The sequence below is a fragment of the Microplitis demolitor genome, chromosome 7, assembly GCF_026212275.2.
Source record: "Microplitis demolitor isolate Queensland-Clemson2020A chromosome 7, iyMicDemo2.1a, whole genome shotgun sequence".
NCBI lineage: Eukaryota > Metazoa > Arthropoda > Insecta > Hymenoptera > Braconidae > Microplitis > Microplitis demolitor.
Genome location: NC_068551.1, coordinates 7,494,837 through 7,516,896, shown reverse-complemented (window position 1 = coordinate 7,516,896; position 22,060 = coordinate 7,494,837). Strand labels below are relative to the sequence as shown.

General features: G+C 29.2%; 2 protein-coding genes across 7 annotated transcripts in view; both read left to right on the top strand.

Annotated features, from left to right (window-relative positions):
- Positions 1–5,830, top strand: part of LOC103573866 (androgen-induced gene 1 protein) — a 28,802-nt gene extending 22,972 nt beyond the window's left edge. For 2 of the 4 annotated variants that reach the window (XM_008553122.3, XM_008553121.3), the window contains 5 exons: positions 2,286–2,487; positions 3,773–3,910; positions 3,974–4,191; positions 4,277–4,536; positions 5,204–5,830. In XM_008553122.3, coding sequence (XP_008551344.1) covers positions 2,329–2,487; positions 3,773–3,910; positions 3,974–4,191; positions 4,277–4,478 — 717 coding nt within the window. In that variant the 5' untranslated portion in view covers positions 2,286–2,328 and the 3' untranslated portion in view covers positions 4,479–4,536; positions 5,204–5,830. The remainder of the gene's footprint in view (positions 1–2,285; positions 2,488–3,772; positions 3,911–3,973; positions 4,192–4,276; positions 4,537–5,203) is intronic. The other 2 variants (XM_008553120.3, XM_008553119.3) reach the window with 1 other exon arrangement.
- A 3,185-nt stretch (positions 5,831–9,015) lies between these two features.
- LOC103573862 (protein smoothened) lies at positions 9,016–20,908 on the top strand. Of its 3 annotated transcripts, XM_008553111.3 has the most exons (8): positions 9,016–9,296; positions 9,438–9,719; positions 11,801–12,414; positions 13,461–13,801; positions 15,551–15,752; positions 15,824–15,991; positions 19,322–19,416; positions 19,489–20,908. In XM_008553111.3, exons 1-8 carry the CDS (start codon positions 9,267–9,269, stop codon positions 20,673–20,675), a joined length of 2,919 nt encoding a protein of 972 aa, XP_008551333.1. In that variant the 5' UTR covers positions 9,016–9,266; the 3' UTR covers positions 20,676–20,908. The 3 variants fall into 3 exon arrangements, with proteins under 3 accessions (XP_008551333.1, XP_008551332.1, XP_008551334.1); XM_008553110.3 differs by having other exon boundaries at positions 19,322–20,908; XM_008553112.3 differs by lacking the exon at positions 9,016–9,296 and adding an exon at positions 9,828–9,973 and having other exon boundaries at positions 9,628–9,719; positions 19,322–20,908.
- Positions 20,909–22,060: the final 1,152 nt, after the last annotated feature.

Genomic DNA, 22,060 nt, shown 5'->3' with positions numbered 1-22,060 from the left:
TCCACATTATTAAAGATTCCAGGTCCACAAATATGTTAAATATTCTAGCGTTTAGGTAAAAAAAAAAAATACCTGTTGTTTGTTTACTCGTTTATAATATTACGTATCGTTAGTTTTATTCTAACTTTATCTGACATCTACAGAAACAAAATTATTTATAAATTTTACAATTCATTTAACAATAAATGTTAATTAATGTAAAAAAATTTTAGCGTGTATACTATCTTGAACATCTACATCAATACTCTATCATTAAATTTATATACCACTACTGGTATAATTATTAAAATACGTAATATACATACAGTTATAAAAAAATGTCTCGTAAATGAATGATTGTGATTTATTGACAAAATGTCTCTATATACATGTATGTATGTTACGTATTGTAATGATTATGCCAGTAATGATACATTTAATGATAGAGTATTGATGTAAATGTTCTAGGTCGTATTCATGATTAACAAAGTTTTTATATATTATTTGAAATTTATTGTCAAATGAATGGTAAAATTTATAAATAATTTTGTTTCTGTAGGGTAAGTGTGGGTGTTACTGTGGTTTTGTTTGTAGGTCTTACTTCAAAAGCAATTTAATGAAGTTTATTCCAAGACATCAATAACTTTCTTTTTTATACCCAAGTTATAGTTATTATTAACTTAAAAAAAACCAACAATGAAATAAACTAATATTTTCTTTAGATAATAAGCATTTCAAAGACGTCTATATTTATGTATTACTGCGGGGCCTAAAGTGGCTTGCCCCTATTAATGCATTCCAATTACCGCGAATGATCCAATTACTGCGTGCCTATTACTGCGGCTAAATCAATTACGAAAATTTCAGGATCAGATAAAAAATGAAATAAAACAAGTTTGAAAGATAATTATTAGCTTAATAAAATAGTTAATAAAATTTATTAATATAATAACAAATTTATATTAATTTGTAGAGATAAATATGTCAAGTCAACACTGCACAGTACAATCTACTGATGACGGCTTCGGACCCATGTGGAAACTCAAATTTAATCACCATTAAAAATTCGTGTAGAATCGATTTTTGTAGTCTTCATCAGTAAAAAAACTCAGTGAAGTAGTTAATAATACTAGTGAACCATCCTCGTATCTGATACTCTGTTACCTTATCCCTGGTAACAGATAAATTTTCAAAAATTCTTTCTGAAACATTTAAATGATGTTTTAATAAACTTTCAAGCCAAAACCTTCTTGTTTTATTATTAGGGAATTTCCTATTATCACTGTTACACAGTATTTTTAAGTTTTCAACCAATTTATTTTTTGTTACTGAGAAACCTTGTTTACAATGATAAAAAATTCATTGAATTAGTTCATTTTCTTCTTCATAACTAAGTACAGTTGATGGTCCAGGTGGTTAGTCACTGTATTTGTGAATTTTTCTTGCTCTTATCGTTGATTTCGGTATATTATATTTCTTAGAAATTTCAGCAACTTTCATGTCTTCTAGAACGTCAGTCAAAGCTAATTTTTTTTTAAAAAGAAGCAGTATAAAGTTTTTGTAGGGCATGATATTTGCTACAAAAAAGTTTATAATAGCCAAGTGGGTACGACCAATGATACTCGAGTTAAAGAGCTTGAGAGGTTGGCTTTAATTATAATCGGCATAAAATCGCCTAAAATTCAGAATTCCTCAGTTTACGCAGCTAATTTAAACAAAATTTTTGTAAATAGTTCATGCCTGCCCATGTATGAACTATACATGGCTGTATGTAGCCATATATAATTCATCAATTATGGGCATATATGATCATACGTAGTCATACATAACTATGTATGGCCATATATGCCCATATTTAATCCATATATGCCCATGCATGAACTATATACGGCAGTACTTATGCTATCTAGACTGCATTCATTACTGTCCGGGATAGTACTCAACACCACAACTATGGCCATACATGCCCATACATGGACTATGTACGGCCACATATGTTTAATTAATCATGGGCATGCATGGTCATCTATAGTCATATGTTTCTATGTATGGTCATATATGCCCATACATAAACGGCCATATATGTTTAATTGATTACGGGCATACATGGTCATACATAGTAATACAAAACCATGTATGGCCATATATGATTCATATAAGGCCATGTATGACTATGAAAAAAATTGGTATGCCCATGTATGCTATATATGCTCCATATATGAACTATATACGGCCATACATGGGCATATATATTTTATTTTTCACGGGAAGTGAAGTTTACCATAGTCTAAACTGTTTTTTTATAGATTGCAGGAAAACTGAAGGAGTTCAGAAGGTAATTAAAAAAAAATGTTGGGAGCTTTACTGTTGGGATTTCACGTAGTTTCCTTCGCCCAATTTGCCTTTTCAGTTTATTACGACTTCAATTTCACCATAGTTCCAAAAGATGTCATTAGGAATTTCAGCGCCTACGGTGGCAAATTCAAATTTCTCACGTTTTGGGATGCGGTTCGTATTATATTTTCAAATTTTATTCAATAATTAATTATAAATCATTATAAATAAATTTAAATTAATTGTAGGATTTACTATTATCGATCTTGCATAAACTTGATGAGTTTGTTATTTACGTTAAGGACGTTCTTGCGTGAGGCTAACTATTAGATAAAAATTCAAATTTTATATTTTTGGCTAGAATGAATCAATTATTATCGTTTTTGAAAATTTCAGTGTCCGTTATTGATTATTTGAAAAAGTTATTAACGATTAAAAATTAAAGTTTCAACGCAGAGTTTTATGGGAAACTATAACTTTTTATGTTTCAACTTTATAAAAAGAATATTATTAAAATAGACAAAAAAACAAATAATGTTTCAAAATATTCTTTAATTTATGCTAATGATATAATTGTTGTAAAAAATAGTATTATCGATGATTTGAATTATTCATTAATAATTATAGTTAATAAAACTGAAATTATGACGTCACGTCCTTGGCCATTTTAAAAACCGGCGATGGCGCACGATGAAAAAAAAAACATATATTTGTTAACATAGACAAAGGAGACCATCAAATTATTAGAGGTTATTTTGGAACTATCAAAATATTTAAGTTATTTGTTTAATCACAAGTAATTAAAAATATTTCCTTTTAAAAGGTCCATGATCATTTTTCACAATATAATAATTATTCTTATTATTACCATCCATGATGTGTATTAATCGTATATTGACTGATATATGTATATATTGAGATTTAAAAATTGCGACATTGTCGGATTTATTATGACAAAAAAAAATCTAAGTCAAAGTAATGTCGAATTAAGAATTTATATTTTTTAAAGTAATTGTAGTATAAATATTTTCAATCGTTAAAAAAAATTAATAAATTATTTAAAAATTATTGAGATATTTTCAAAAATTTAATAGCCTCTGAATTAAATTTCAAACAGTTAGCTCTCATTTGAGTCACGAGTCGCGCGAAAACCTCCTTAAATGTAATTATAATGTCTGTTGATTCATCTCCTACACTATAAAATATTGTAATCTACAAATTTACGATTTTTTTTTTTTTTTTTAGTATAAACAACAAATCTTCATTGTTGTATTTAGTTTATTATAATTGTAATTTTATTATAAATTATGAGTTTTAAACCTTCTTTATCGTATCCCAGCTATTTATATTCTTATATACTTTTTAACACCTCTATCTAATGAAATAGTTGAAATCATCAAATTTAATGTGAAATTTCCAAGATGAGTAATTTAAAAGAATAATTACCTATCGTTTTTAGATAATACAAGCTGTGTTTTTCCTGTTATGCATCCTTAATGACATTTATGGAACTAATAAAGTCGTACCAAAGGAAACCCCATTAATTCGACGAATTAAAGATTATTTTCACGCAACGTTTAGTTTCCCACTTGCGATGGTAAGTATTTAAAAACTTGTTAAAATTTCTACGAGTTTGAATCGATGGTTTAATCTATTGTAGTTTGTAGGGATAACATTCTGGGCATTGATGTTTATTGATCGAGAGTTGGTACTGCCTAAAGTTTTAGATCCATATTTTCCATGGTGGTTAAATCACTTAATGCATACCATGATAATGGTATCAACTGTATTCGAAATGTTGATTGCACCGCGACAATATCCAGAGAAAAAGTCCGGATACTTTGGACTCTATGCTCTAATGCTCACATATCTTGTATGGTATGAATTAGACTTATCTGAAATAAATGGTTCAAATCCACGTTAATTTTTAATACGAAATAAAATAATCAATATGATTTTTCAGGATACACGTGGTTTATTATAAAAGTGGAGTCTGGGTATATCCGGTTATGGAGATACTATCATTCCCGCTAAGAATCCTATTTTTCGTCACGTTATTTGTGTTTGTTGGACTACTTTACTACGCAGGAAATTATTTTGATAATCTTATATGGGCTCGGGAAAAATCTAAGCATTATAAAAAAAGTGCTTCCAAGTCTAAGTAACATCACCTAATATCACCAAAAGAGAGTATCATGGACAATTGTATCGTTAGTCATAAAGGTAACTATAAAATATTAACATGCTGATTTGAATGTTAACGACGACATTGAAGGGACGAAATTCAGAGAAAAGTGCCATCCGGGCTCACTTGAAACGGAAAGGTAGATTTCCTATTCAAGCACAAAAATGAAATTTCAAAGTGGTTGAAAAATCGAGTTTCAAAACATTTAAAAAAATAGTTAAAACGGTTGACTTTGTTGGCCAATCCCAAAACTCGCCGCTGTCTTCGAACTCAGAGAACTTGAGAACAATATTATTTCTAAATTTTTGAGCTCTGTTTGGATTATGAGACTTTAGAAAACATGTAATTAGTTTATCACGTCCGATTTGATACCGGCAAAATGTTTCAATTTTATAATACGTTCGTAATTTTTATTATTCATTAATTTGAATATCTCCCTGATTAAATAAAATGCTTTAATAGGATTAAAGTGGACCCATATAACAATCTTATTCAAGGCTTGAGAAAGCCTGGTCTCAAGTTTGATAGCCGTTAGTTCCTATTCCTACCTATGTGTCTTGCGGCAGATACTTGTGGCTAGATTTCGATCCTAAAAATATAATTAAAAATGATTTGAAAGTATTAAAAATTTTTTAATCATATCAATCCACTCCATTTAATCAGGGCTTCTATTTAATAAATATATATTTTTTATTTGTTTTTCAGATATTTATTGGAAAAATGTAAGTCTCACCAACAATATACAAAAGAAATTTGAATGATGCTCTGACTTTATTTAACGGATTCATAAAAATGTTTCAATAATGAAAAGTGTTGTTACTAAGAATATTTAGACAGTGAAATTAATTAATGATAATATGTTAATGTTTAATTGCGTTAGAAATACTCTATGATGATCAACTTCTTGATCATAACCCCCTATCATCACTTACGTTATTGATAATTCAATGCCACAAGTGATCACAGTTGTTAAAAAAAATCCAATAAGGGTCTAAGTACATAAAACAATATTACTTAATTTTGCGAACAGTGTTATAAAATAACTTGGGGAAAAATAACCTAGATATTCGATCAAAGGTAAAAACGTTCTCTAAATGAAATACTTGTGATGACCTATAACTTAATTAAAATATTGTAGTGCCTAAATATTCTGCCGGTTTACAAGGCAATTTAGAGATCTTATAGAATAAATTTCGTTTTGTAAAGAGCTTTTGTACAATTATAGTATATTATAAAATTTAAAAAGAAAAAAAATATAAATAAATGTAAAATAAGTGTATTAACATACTTTTTTTTACTAGAAAATGTAAAGAAATAAAATAATAAAAACAATAATATTTAATTAATATACAGCAAATATGAAAACACTAAAGTTTTAAGGAGCAGATTCTTCGTTGAAATTTAAGGGTAAAATCTGTATAAAAATTACCGGATTGCACTGGAATGTTAGACCATATTTTTCTGACATTGATGTGAATATTTTACTTGATGACCTCCAATGGTTTTTATGAATCGGAAGAAAATTATTTCTCTCAAGAACAAATTCAATCCCTCACTCATCAGTATACTAAAGAAGAGAATCAGCTGCATAGCTACTGATGCATGTTTACAAACCATACAGATATTATTATATATGAAATTAAGACCTTTAATGAAAGTATTTAAGTTCAATGGAAAATAAATGAATGACTATTGAGTCATAGTCCTAATATTTTATGTGCAGCTGCACTTTAATTTTTGCCTAGTACAATACTCGATTCAAAGTTTGGCTTAGTGTTCTCCATCCATAAGTTCCCATAGAATCCACTCAAATAGGTCAAAAACTACACAGAAACCAATACGTCTATTGGAATCTATGCGGTTTTTGACCCATTTGAGTGGATTCTATGAGAACTTGTGGATAGGGTTGGGGTTGAGTGTGGCCAGTGAAGGAACATAGCAACCGGTGATCAGGGCAAACGTTGAGTAATATTCTGTAGGATGTGGACCTATTCAATAATAGTAAGCTTCTTGGTTTAAAATATTTGAATATATGTTATAAAATATTATTTCAGAATATTATCAAAACCTATTATTGTATAAAAATTTATGAAGTATTTTATGATATTTTGTATAGAAAGTAGTAATTATTATTGAAAGTTATTATTATTTCCTTATGTAACGTTTATTATTGTTGTTCGATCGAACAGGGTGGCTACGAACCGTGCATAATAAAAAAATTTAAAGACCCAGATCGGAAAACTAGACACTTGAAGCTACTGTTTGACTTTTTGTTTTTATTGTACGACCACTTTCCTTCGAGTTACATATTGCTGTAAATTACTAAAAAATTAAAAATTTTTTTAATATCCCTTAATTTTTGTAACCAGGGTATTTTTAATTTATTTACATCATAAAATTTCTTAGTAAATATTTCAACTTATACATTTTTAACATTGAATAATCAAAAGTAGGCAATATTAATTTATTTTATTGCCATTTTTTATGGTTTCTCGCATGATTTAATTATTAAATTTAATTACTAAAATGAAAATATAATAAAAACTTTGGAAATCTGAATAATATGAATAAAATTTCTAAATCAGGGAAAAATGTGAAAAACTTTACTGGAAAACCGGGAAATATCAGGGAATTTTAAAATCATTTCTTTGTGGCCACCCTGTCGAAATTTGTGTGATTTGATGGTGTGGAAACCGATGTTGTTGAATTAATATTGAATGCTCGTATCTTTCTGTCTCTAGAGTACATATAGTAAAACAAGAAAAAAGATCAATGATGATATTTGTGTGATCTTATCGAATGAAGATCTAACTAATGATTTTGAGTTTGCCCAGCGGATAATTAATCATTATTATCTATATTATTAAGAGAATAAGGGAAATTTTGTTCTCGCTATATCTATATATGATAGAAGTAGTTAATGTTATTGAAATTGGTATCATTAGATAGGTCTTGACTTGAATTTGTGCTTTTTCATAGTTTAAACTTTTTTTAATTGCCATATATTGAGATGAATAGATTTATATATATCATTCGAATCACATTTAAATTACGCGAAAAAAAGACGATCGTATTTATTTTCTTTGAATAAATTAATACTTTAATTATTCTATCACTAAATATGACTGAATGTCACTGAATATAAAGCTATATTATTTATATTTCGTTACTTATTCCAAAATGACTGATTTTTATACTCTTTTTTGGTTTTAGGAAGCTTCTCAAAGCCAAAAAAGTATGCATAAAAAAAAAAATTCATTGACACAAAAAATCTTTACTCGCCTAAAGAAAATTTTTACTTACTGCAAGAAATTTTTCACCGTGTGAATTGAAAACAAAAATTTATTTAGAACTAAAAAAAATTACTCGGTGCAACGAATTATTTTTTGACCAAAAAAATCTTTTCTTGTCCCAAGACAATTTTCGTATTTAATTCATAATGCATAAGATTTCTTGGTGCGAATTAAAATTTTTTGCGGCAAGAAATCCTTTTTTTCTGCGTATTTTATAAATTTAGTAGTAATGTTTGGGCAGTCACGTAATGATTGCAGGCTGCTCCTTATTATTATTATTATTTTTAGTATTATTATTATTATTATTAGTCTAGTTATAATGGAAATATTAAACAAGATTTTATGGTGTAAAATTTGTAAGTGGTATACAATGCTTAATGTTGTGATCGTTTTTTGAAATTTTGGAAAAAAAAATGTTGGAAAATCAAAAAGTGCATCCTCAATCGTTCATAATAATTGTTAATATTTTATTTTTATATTATTACTTTTATTATATTATTATTCTAATTATTTCTTTACATTATTATTTAGCTTTTAACTTATCATTTTTGTGTTTTATTTTATTAGTTTTTTCTTTCAGTTTGATTTTTATTATTTAAAATTTTCTTTAAATATTCCGCCTTTTTTTTCATAATGCCGCTTTTTATTTCTTAATTCTACAGTCACACTAGTGCTGTTGATAGTTATTTGGTGATGAAAGAAAAAAATTAAAAAATAATAATTTCAAGTTCAAACAATTTACAATACATATTCAAGGGTAATAATTAGCAGTAGTTTGTTGTCAATCTGAAGATAACTTTCACCCAATTATTATCTCCAGATAATCTCGAGATGATTAGATTTTTAGCCAGAGTTGCTAAAAAAAATGCTTTTTTTTTACCGTACGATTGGTCATCGATTCCTATCTTAAGCAAATTATTCATGTTGAGCAAATTTCTATTCAAGTTGACAGCAAATGTACGTCAACTTTAGTTGTTCAATTTTCTACTTACAAAGTGACCGTAACATACAGCGCAAATCGATAGAAAGTTCACCACAAATTTCGCTAGCAATTTTCCGTCCAATTTCGGCCGCCGATTTTTTTCAAATTGATTTTCCAAATTAACGATTCTGTCAATTTACTATCAGGAAAATATGTTTTTTCCAAGTTGCAGTTCATTCGAAATGGCCCTAATCACTAAATCTGATGCTCAAAGCCAGCGTCAAGCGTCAGCATGGAGTCACATTTTTACAAACACCGGAAAGGCTAATGGTGGGAGATCCAATAATACAAAGCGCACCGTGGGTGGTCCATGGGTCGGAGACCAGACACCGCACAGTATGTGTGGTCCGGTTGTTCCTCTGCAAACGGAATGTAATTTAGCTAGTATGGTTTCTGAGATTGTGTGTTTCGCTTGATGCATCCAAGCCGAGAAAGAATTTAAAAAGACTAAACGATTCACTTGAATATTGTTTTAAAGGTGTAATTGACAATAATGCATTGCCAATATTATTACTTGTCAAAGGTAAATTTTATAAATAAATATACTATAATTTTCAACTTAAAAATAATTTATCACCGTAGTGATTGACTTAAATTTATTATGTTTCTGTTTTTAAAATTTGACTTTAATTTAATTGTTATTTTATTAATTTTTTTTTTTCAGATCTCACTATGTTCATTCTACTGTATATTTATTTTGAGCGCGAAATTAACAAACATAAATGCTGAGACGAGTGGAATTTATGAGAGAAATGAAATCATAGAAAACGATAGGGGTGAAAGTTTGTACCCTTATGATCTCCGCAGCTATTCAAATAGTGTAGAATGCAGAAGACCGGCTACTTGTGTAAAATTGGAATACAACACATGCATGGGTACTGTCTTGCCATACACTATGTCTACTTTGGATCTTCTTCCGGAAGGCACAACTCAGGATTTAATTGCGGTAATAAATTATCAAATTAGTTCTTCTCAATATTTGTTAACTACCACGAGAGTAGAGTTTAAAGATATAAATTATTTTAACTTTTCTCTTGTAATTTCAATATTCTAGATCGCAATTCGATAATATGAATTATGATAACAAGCCTCGTCAAACTTTAATTTGTCTTAGTACTCTTGGAATTTTCGGAATCGTGGAAGGGACTTTTTTCTCACTAGTTTATCACAACTTTTATCATAAATTACATTCTTAATAAGGTAACATACCTAATCTATACCTGATCACTTTATATATAATATATATTTGTATAATTGGCGTAATATATATCATAGATTAAAAAATTACTGTTGGTAAAATAACTATTTTTGAGTCGAAATACACCGCGATGTTTATTTGGATACTTGATTAAAAAATTTTAAATTTATTTATAACGATTTTTCGGTACATTGAGAAAAAAAAATCCTCAAAATAAATAATTTTTTTTTTTTAAATTAAATAAATAGTTCTTATTTTTAGAAAACTATTGTTTCACTTTAATAATAAATTTCTAGAAACATCAATCACTTGAAGAAGAAAAAGGGTCTGAGACACAAAAAAAGAGCATATTTTTGTGATTTTTTTTCAAAGTGCTTTCTTTGTTAAAATTCTTAAAATTTGTGACATTATTAAGCATCATTTTAAAAATATTCTGCTAAATTTTCATAAAAAAATATTGAAAAATAAGCCGGTGGTAGTGGGGAGAACCGAATCACCTTAAAAAAAATCGCCACGCGGTAGGCAGGATAACTCATGACTGTTTCATCTGAAATCAAACAATCAAAAAGATTTCTTGAGTACATGAGTTTATTTTGGATTTGAACGAAGGAATAAACAAAATATTCATTTTTGAATTTTTGGTAAAGGTACAATAAAAAAAACTCTGATTTTTACTAAAAATTGCTCCGTTCAAATTCAAGATAAACTTGTGTACTCAACAAATTTTTTAAGTTTTTTGACTTCAGATGAAGAAGTCATGAGTTATTCTGCCTACCGCATGAAGACTTTTTTCTCTTTAAGGTGACTCGGTTCTCCCCACAACCACTGGTTTGATGCTTTATAATGTCACAAATTTTAAGAATTTTAATAAAGAAGGTACTCTGAAAAAAAAATCACAAAAATATCCTCTTTTTTTTTTGTATCTCAGACCCTGTTCCTCCCTAAGACAAGCAAATATGTCTTCGATTTAGTTGATATTTTCTCAAATTTATTGCAATTAAAAACGATAAGAAAACAATTATTTAGTTAAATACAGAAAAAAAGGATTGAAGAAAGACATAATTAAAAATTATAAAAAAATTCTTCCACTAAGAAAAGAATTTGTTTTCATAACAAAATAAAGTTTCTCATTGGTATTGGTAAAAATAAAATATTTCAACTTTTTCGAGAGTTATTTCTATAAACTATGAAATACATAAATTTAATTATTTAGTTGTATAAATTAATATATCGGATGACACACATCGATGAGTAACTTAAGAGCTTATTAAAAATATGATTTCCAATAAGCCACTGTTGCTGAGCGTCATAAGTCTCGCGTTATCGGTCTAGTTTTGAATTTTAGATACGGTTAAATTATTTATTTATAAAAAAAATTGTTTGTTAAGGTACAAAACTAATCTGAACAACATTAGGTAAAATAAAGCATGTCTATTAATATTTTTTTGACAAAATCAATTTTTTTTTAAAACAAAAATTTTCTTTGGGCTAGAAAAACTCTTCTAGGAATAAGAAATTTGTTTACTTTGCAAGCGTGTGAGTGTGTATATGATTATTTTTGTAGTCATAGAGGGGGAATGTCTTCCAAAAAATATAAGTCGGTGGACTTATAACGCGACTGGACTGTATGCCCAAAAAACTTTTCTTGAAACTTCCATACGACGTATGGAACAAAACGTCGATTTTCTGTTTTTTCTTACTGTTATATTTACTCATTTATAAAAAAATTTTAAATCTTTTCCGTGAATAAATTTTTTTTTTTTTTTGACAAATATTATGATAATATTACAATATCACGAGTAATAAACTCAAATAGATTGCATTTTTAGGAACAACTTCGACTTTTACAAGGATTACAACACATTCCCAAATGTTGGGCTGTAGTTCAACCACTTTTATGTTCATTGTTCATGCCGAAATGCGATAATAATGTTGTTGAGTTGCCTTCACAAGAGATGTGCAAGAAAATACTAAATCCTTGTAGAATTGTTATGAATCATACGATATGGCCAAGTTTCATTAAATGTGATAATAAAAAACTATTCCCAAAATTATGCAAAGATATTTCGAGAGAACTGCAGTTTAATACGTCAGGAAGATGTTTGAAACCTCTAGTTCCCACTGATAATTCTCTAGCAACATTTGAAGGAATTGAAGGCTGTGGTACTCAGTGTAATGATCCGCTTTATACCATTGATGAGCACAAACAAATTCATTCGTTCATAAAATGGGGTGCAATCATTTGTATGTGTTTTCATCTATTCACTATTTTTACCTTTTTAATTGATTGGCGGAGTGCCAATAAATATCCATCTCTTGTTATTTTCTATATAAACTGTTGTTTTTTAATCTCTTGTATTGGATGGATCCTTCAATTTACATCGGTAACTAGAGATTCAATAATATGCCATAAAGATAATACACTTCGTATAAAAGAACCCAGGTATTTTATTTTATATTATTTATTATATGATACTGCACACCTCAATCGTGAACGCTGTGTGCTTTAAGATTGAACGTTAAATCGTCGCTGTACTTTTTTTGATAACACTAAAATCGATTAAATTGTATACTAATACAAAGATAATTTATTAAGGAATAATTTCGACCCGGTATTAAGTCGATTTTTTTTTCTCGATTTAAAATGAATTATTTTAATCCAAAAACCAGTAGTGTCAATTGTCTTGTATGAATATTCGGAACCATAATATCTTTCGAAAAATATAATAACTTCCTTAGTAACACTTGTTTAAGCAAAATTCTGAAGTGAATATCTTGAGTAAGGCTCGTAGCTGTTAATGTCTTTTTCTACGTATGTGTCTTTCGCAAGATCGTGTATCAAGAAACCTCTGTCAAGAATTGTGTATGTCTTACTCATGGTATCGTACGCAAGAATATTAAAGATATATTGAATACAGAGCAATGAAAAAGTGTCTGACGCCTTTTTTGCAACAGTAACTTACTGTAGGTACTTACGCATGGCTTGCTCAATATATGCTCAAGAATCAAGGTCAACATTGAGCTTTGAGCAGATCTTGAGCAAGCCATGAGCAGCTATTTTCAACTATAGTCTCTCTCCAGAATTGAGTTATAATCTGGCACGAATTTACTGTGTAAGGCTTGCACTAGAATTGCAATTTAAATCTGCTCACAAGTATCTGCAACAAGACACATCCGTAGAGACATAAGCACCTATCAATCTTAAAAGCAGATTTGCTTAAGAATTAAAAAAGATTGTTATATGAGGTGTGACAGTAGGATTAAAAAAAAAAAGGTGGAATATTTAAACAAAATTTTAAAAACTAAAAATTAAACTGGAAAAAAAGACTAAAAATAAAAAATGAATTTAATCAGTTAAAAGTTAAATAACAATTAATAATGTAAAAAGAAATTTTAATAATAATAAAATGAAAGCGATTGAGGTGTGCCCTTTTTGATTTTTAACATTTGTACTTATTTCTTACAATTATTTATTTTTCATAATTACAGTGGTGGCAATTTATTTTGTGTTATGGTTTTTGTTTTAATTTATTATCCATCAATGGCAGCTTTGGTGTGGTTTGTAATTCTCACTTACGCTTGGCATATGAGATTTCAATCTATTAGCACAATCCAAGATAAAATTGATAAGAAGAGTGCTTATTTTCATCTGATTGCCTGGTGTTGTCCTCTTGTTTTAACAGTCACAATCATTACCCTTTGTGAAGTTGATGGAAACAGCGTTACAGGTATTTGTTTCGTAGGATATACGAATCACATCGTACGCGCTGGATTTGTACTAGGTCCTACTTTAATAAGTTCTGCTGTTGGTGAATACTTTTTATCCAGAGGTAAGTTCATTCAACGATTATATCGGAATGTGTATTAGGGTGGGTCATTTTAGGGCAACTTTTTTTTTCAATGCACCACCAGCTTCTGTTTTTGCAGAAAGTTAAAATAAAATGCCTCTTAAACTTTGAGCTTTTACTATTAATATTAAGAATTCCTTGATTGCGATTTTCTATTTCTCATTTAAATAACATGAGAAAAAAATTTTTAAGTTTGGAATTTTATACCTCGGCAATGGCTCATTGTACAGATAAGCCTAAGATACATATTTGTAGAGAATTTAACGCGCTACAAAATAAGTATCGTATCATTTTTTGATAAATCCATATCTGTTCAAAAGTTATTTGAGCTTGAAGTCGAATTTATATTAAATTTCGACATCTTTTTACTTTTCCGGCCAAACTATCAAACTTATCACAAAATGTAAAAGAGCCTATTTTGTAGAAAATTCTATTTCTTACAAATTATCTGTGATAAAAATTTTTCAGATTCTGTATAATTTGCTAGTAACTTCTGTTTTATTATCAAGCTCTTCAAAAAAAATAGTGTTCTGATCGATTTCAAGAGCTTGACATTAAAATGAAGATAACTACAAAACAATGCGGAATTTCTAAAAATTTTATTCGTAATAATTTGTCAGGAATAAAAGTACCTACAAAAAAGATCCTATGGCATTTTACAATAAGTCGAATAGTTTCGCCGGAAAGTTACTTGATCTCGAAGTTTACTATAAAGTTGACTTGGAGCTCCAATAACTTTTGAACAGATAGATTTATCAGAAAATGGTAGGTGAATATTTTTTTTAGCGCTTTAAATTTCCTACGAAAAGGTATCCTGATCTTATCGGTACAATGAGCCATTGCCGAGGTTTAAAGTTCTAAACCTAAAGTTTTTTTCCCATGTTATTTAAATAGGAAATAGAAAATCGTGATGAGCCACCTGTTCATATTGTAACGAATGTGAAACTGATGTTTCAAAATATTTGAATAGCTAGAAAACAAATTTATTATTATCCGCGTCATTAGTAATATCAAAAGAATCACGATCGTTTTCTTTTTAATCTTTGCCTTTCCCGTCGCGTCGCGATATTTTTACAGATATATTTATTTTAATTTTATATTTGTAAGTTCACACGACACACGAAGGTTACGCGCACTTCTGACATCAAATTGTAATGACTGGTATCTTAAATTAATATCACTTATACACTACAATAATAACACACTTATATTAGAAATAACAACTCCACATTTAACAGCAGTAAAAGAAAAGCAAAGAGAGATATAGTTTATTGAATACAGATGTTTGCTGTTATGTTGTCAATATATGATTGACTGAATCTAGTCGCGCATCTATAAAACAAGAGAAGAAGGCATTTGTTTTCTAGTTACCCAAATATTTTAAAACATCAGTTTCACATTCGTTACAATGTTAATATGAAGGGATGAAGTTGAAGCTAGCAGTCGTAATAAGTAGCGGCAGCTAACTTCAGCTTCATATATTAAGGGCTCTCATTTTAACAGGCATCTTATTTTACCTTTCTGCTAGTATAGAAGCTGGTAATGCGTTGAAAAAAAGTTACCCTAAAATAACACACCCTAATGCATATTTTATTATTTTAACTTAACATTATAAAATATATGTTATTTTTAATGCTTATAATGATTGTCGGATTACTGTAAGTTAATATAAAATAATTTGAATTCAGTTGATCACAGACAAATATCTATATTAACATTATATTATTTTAGGATTAATAACTTTGATTCGTTTAAAAATAAAAAGTCATAGTATTGTATCGGAAAGAGCGAATTCAAAAATTCGAGGTACAATCATCAGGATGGGATGTTTTTCAGTTTTAATATTTTTTACTGTAATAATTACATTTTATTGTCACATTTATGATTTTCAAAACTCATGGAAATGGCATCAAAGTTTTAGAGAATATATATTGTAAGTATTTTATTTAATACAAGATTTTAATTAATAAAACTATATATTATAACTGTCAACATATTTTAAAGATGTTCAATAATCAAGTATGAAGAAAATTTGGAATGTAAAATAGCATCAAGGCCTAGTATTAACAAGCTACAATTACATTTATTGTCACCTTTTCTTGCCGGCGTGTTGATGTCTCTTTGGGTTTGGACCAGTTCCACCGTTGAAACCTGGAAACGATTTTTCCGTCGGTAAATTTTTTTTTTAATTTCATCTGTATGTTCTATCAATTAAAAACAAATATTGTTTGTAACGATTCGCTCCAAGCATGCTTCAATATATTTCTGGTATCTTTAATTCGATTACTATACGTTTTTTAAACACTCTCTGATTAAAAATACTCATTGAAAAGTATTGAAAAAAATGAGAGTTGAATACTTTTGAATAAATTCTATTCCACAAGGTTTTCATCTGGACATGAAATTAATACTTTTCAATTATATTAAATCTAAAAATAATATAAGAATTTTTAAACTTCCAAAGAATTAAAAAAGATTCAAATAAATTGATATTTTTAATCTTTCTAAACCTTCGTTTCAAATGAATTAACATTTTCAATCTTTCTGAATACTTCTCAATAACAAAATAATTTCACATGTCGGGTCACGTGAGGGATTAAGAAAAATTCAAATGAATTGACAGTTTTTAATCTTTCTGAATCTTTTTCTAAAATGATGAAAAATTTAATTCTTCTCAATACTTTTAAATTTTATTAAAAGAATTAGAAAGTATTCAAATGATCGAAATTTTAATTCCATTTAATATTTTTCAAAATATCCGTATGGATTAAAAAGAATTGAAATAATTTCCAATACTTTTTAATGAGTATTTTTAATCAGGGCTAAAACTATCATTTATTCTTCTCTATTTAATAGTAGATTGAAAAAAAGCATGAGAATTATACTTTGAAATTAATACTTAAGAATTAACGATGTTCTAAGTGAAAATTTATCCAACACTTTTTAAATGTCAGTGGTGACACAAAAATTTTTATCGATACCAATGAGAAATTTCATTTCGTTATAAAAATTAATTTTCGTCTTAGTACAAGATATTTTTACTAATTGCACGTCTCGAGCGCGAAGCGGAAAAATTGTGGTTTATAACCGACTTGTCAAAGTCATGCGATTTCTTCACATTAAACTGTATATATTATTTTTATATCACACTTATACATTGTGAAAAGCACATAAATATAAAGAGGAGACACTCACGAATAATTCTGATACTTTTTTAAAACTGTCTGATACGTATTAATATAAAAAAAATTTATCGTGGGCGTCCATTTGTCTAGTTCGAAAAAAAGTCGTGGTACAGATATCTCAAGAACAACTTGATGGAACGGCTTGATTTTTCTTTTAGAATCTTCAGAATTTCGCAGACGGTTCCTTTCGAAAATCACCACTGTAGTCTTCGTTTTTTTTTTTTTTTTAATAATAAATTATAACTGTTAAAACCGACTATTTTAAATGTAAATAAACACACATTGCAACCATTCTTATGAGAAATGTTCTTCATATTTTCATTTGTTTGTTCACTTCTACTACCCTATATTTACTATGGAAATTTTTATGAAAAAACGCGGGTGATTCAAACTTTTTTGAAATTTAATTGAGGCGTGCACTTTGGAATTTCCCAAATCTTCTAAATTTCAATTTTATCTTTCTTTAATTTCTTTTTTTTTTAATCAACCGAATAATTGTTTTATTAAAGTTTTCAATTGTAATAAATTTGAGAAAGTATCAAGTAAACTGAATAAATATTTGTTTGCCTTAAGTAATTGGTGTCTCTAGAAATTTATTACTAAAGCGTCGCAATTCTATATATCAATCTTTTTCAATCCTTGTGCAAGCCTGCTCTTAAGATTGATATAGTCGTCCCAATGAAAATTTGGGATTTTGCCTTACCACAATTATTCCACCTCTACCATAATATTCAGATTTGCGCATGCGCAGAATATCTTTTTCAGAATATTATAATAGAGGGGGGAAAAATAATAGTGGGAAAAAATCCCAAGCTTTCTCCGGGACGACTATAGGTGCTTATGTCTCTACGGATGTGTCTTGTTGCAGATACTTGTGAGCAGATTTAAATTGCAATTCTAGTGCAAGCCTTACACAGTAAATTCGTGCCAGATTATAACTCAATTCTGGAGAGAGACTATAGTTGAAAATAGCTGCTCATGGCTTGCTCAAGATCTGCTCAAAGCTCAATGTTGACCTTGATTCTTGAGCATATATTGAGCAAGCCATGCGTAAGTACCTACAGTAAGTTACTGTTGCAAAAAAGGCGTCAGACACTTTTTCATTGCTCTGTATTCAATATATCTTTAATATTCTTGTGTACGATACCATGAGTAAGACATACACAATTCTTGACAGAGGTTTCTTGATACACGATCTTGCGAAAGACACATACGTAGAAAAAGACATTAACAGCTACGAGCCTTACTCAAGATATTCACTTCAGAATTTTGCTTATATACGTCTTACTACGGAATAGTTTTCTTATAATAAGAACTATCAATTTAATTTTACATAAAAATTACTTCAGTACCCCCCCCCCCCCCCCGCCTAAGATATCCCTTTGTAAGATATCATTTCCCCTCATTTTACTACCTTTTCCCCTCAATTCAGTTTCCCCACTACACTGAGTGGAATTTACTTGCGCATGCGCTTGAACCGCTACTATAAGTCAGCTGTTTACATACACATAAATATACATAGATAGTAAGACTGCGCATGCTTCTATTTTCAATAGCTCCACCTTATAAGAGTGGAAGGGGTACCTCTCTAAGGTATTTTTCTTGGAACCAAAACCCCGAGTCTGATACAGTCGAGTCGCGTTATAAGTCCGGCTTGTATCTTTTTCTTTTAACCAGACTCGCGTTAATATGAGAGAGAAACTAATAGGATTTATAACGTGACTCGACTGTATCTTAGGGGGCGAGCACTATCGTATTTAATATTACACGGCTCTTAATGCGAAGCATTAGGGTGTGCTTTACGATCGAAAAATTCAGTTAGCCTCTTTTTCGTTACTGTTTATTATAATTCTAATTTAATTGGAAATATTTTATTCACGCGATTAAAATTCTTCTTTATCGTATCCCAGCTATTTATATTCTTAAATAATTTTTAACATCTGTAAAATTTTCTGAATGTGGCTTATGTTCTTTTATTACTAAGGTAACTTTAAATAATTTCTATAAATCAATCTAATAAGACTTTGGGAAGAATTAGATCTACTTAAATCAATATATCGATCTATTTGAATCTATTTAGATCCATTCAGGTTGACGTAATTTTCCTAAGCATAGAATTAAAAAAAACAATTAGTAGACCGTTAAATTCTGTTTGAATTTGAATTGAAATATTTTAGTGGTCGGATAATATAAATTTGTAATATCTAATGAGATCTAATGTTTTTAAAACTATAACCTTATTGGATTGACTAGATTCATATCTACATGGATTTAAATTATTTTTGCCAGGGATAGTTATTATAATAACTTTTTTTAGAACATTCAACCGTGAACCCGAGGAGCCAGTAAAATTAAAAAAGCATAGAGTAATTGCACAAGCATTTGCCAAAAGAAAAACTTTCAATAATAAAGGTCGTTTATCAATAAGTATCTACAATACTCATGAAGATCCAGTAGGATTAAATTTTGATCTCAATTCCGTAGCTTCTCAAGATTTCAGTTCAACTTGGGCAGCAGCGTTGCCGAAATTCGTAACACGTAGAGGCGCTTTAATAGGCGGCAATGCAGGATCGGTATCAAGCAATCGAAGAAACTCGGTAGATTCCGAAATAAGTTTTAGTGTACAAAGAGTTTCAGTCCAGTCTCGCAGAAATTCTGTGGATTCACAATATTCTTATCAAATTGCTGAAGTTAAAGCGACTCGCAAACGTAAACCAAATCCGAAACCTAGAAAACAACTCTCAAATCGAAAAATTGTACAATCTTCTATATCTACCATTGGTCCATTATTTAAAAGAGGAAGTGCGACATCTCTAAATAGTCAACATGGTGCTCAAATTTTATCTGCACTTACCATTGGTGGAACATCACAAATACCTGGAATGAAAAGGCGTTCTGCTACGGCAGGTCTAGACGAAAGTGGTTTTAATTCTGAACTAATGCATAATGCAGGCATGTTATTACCGTTTTTTTTCCCTGGTGATAGCGATAGTGATGAAAACTCAAGTATCGACCAAGATAAAAACCCCGATAGTGAAAGTAAAATTGTTATTGTTGAAAATATTAATATTGAGGAAGACGAGCATTATAGTGAGAGTGAAGATAGTCAAGTGGATGAAGAGACTAAAATGCTCGATTCCGAAGAACCAGAAAGTTGTACTAGAAGTAAAAATAGTGATAAAAGTTCTAAACGTTTTAGTCATGATAGCGAAAAAAGTCGCGAAACTCAAAAAAGTAAATTTATTATTCAAAACGAGACTATTCTCAAGCACTTTCTCCAAGCATCTAATGACACCAAAATAGAGAAAGAAAATGTGAAAGATTTAACCAAAAAAACCAATATCAGTAACTTGAGTTCAAGTTTGAATTCTTGTTGCCCGGAATTGGTTCAGAATATGCAATTAGATGCGCAATCGAGTGCGCGGGAAATAGCGACACAAACATCTCTCCCAATTGATATTCTTGAAATGGAGGAATTGAAACAAAGTATTGATGAAATAATTAATAGTAGAAACTCTAGTTCAAAAACTACTCAAAAATCTCCACAATCACATAAAAGTAATAATCGAAAAACTGAAAATAAAACAATGTCTACTAATCAAAATTCTGTGCCACGAATATTAAAAGAGAGCCATCAAAACGAGAAAATTATTAGTCATAAAAACGTTTGATAGTTCAAACTCTTTCCAGATAACAAATGCCATGTTAAGTCACACAATTTTTTTAGCAACTTATTTTTAATTTGGCTCATATTTTTTTGTTTCTATATTTATATATCAACAAAAACTTACGTATAATTTTTTTTATGTCAAGTCGTATGCAAAGAATGCTCAAAGAAAAAACTATTAAAAAATTTTTTAGATACCTGTAACTTTTTTAATAAATCAATTTTTATAAAACTATTGTTACATTCCCTTAATATTTTATTATGAAATAATTCATATAAATTTAATAAATAATTTCAACTTAGAATTTCCCGGGAAAAAATCACCAGACCTGAAAATGCATGATCATGCCTGAATATTCGCTAACCATGAGCATGCGTGACCATGCTTGGTCAGGCATAATTATGATTTCTCATGCATGATCACCCAGTAAACACATTAACGTAAATTTGATGTCAGAGTGATTTTACGCTATGTCATAATTTACGTAAGATATAAGTCACGAATGAGTCAGGTGTGACTCATTATTTCACGCTTTTTTACGTAAGGTTATGATGTAAAACTAATGACGCATACATGACGTAAATATGACGTCTGTGTGACATTCGAAGACGTCAGTATGACATGTGGGTGATGTCAAAATCATCAATCCGGAAAAAATATTTAAAAAAAAAAAATTAAATACCGAATTTTTGATTTGATTATTATCGCGCGAACGCATTACAAATTCAGAAACACGAAGTGATAGCAGTTAATGATGAAAAAATCCTGGGCGTCTGCTGGGTTCGAACACGGCTCCTCTTGGCTGGTAGTTCTGTACGTTGATCACTGGTCCACATCACGAGAGTTCAAATCTTGTGCTTAATTGATGTATTTAGAGTGAAATGCCGGTAAAGACAGAGTTCATAAGTTTTCGTGATGGATTTTTACAAAACTAAAAAAAACTCCATGAACTTATATGAAATTTTATAAAAACAATATTTGTCGGACTCGATGATAATTATAAAGAAATTATATAAAAATTTATTAAGTTTCTTCAAATTTTTTAATTTTCTATTGTGATGTAAAATTTAAAAAATCTTACATAAAATTTTGCGAAACATTAAATAATTTCATAAAATTTTATGAAGTTCAATCAATTGAAAAATTGCAATACTACACTCTACAATCTTAATATCAAAAAAGTTTAAACCGTCGTCACATTTTCTTTTTCATCCTCAATGATATTTTCGGTATATCATCTAAAAAAATAAAGTTACTTTTTTATGCTCACGCTAATGTTTTAATCTAAAACGTCTGAAATTTATTATCGAGTTTATCGATTACTTTGGCCCCAAAAATGTTCGATATTTAGTTGTTATTTTTACACATTTACACATTTTTGAAAATTC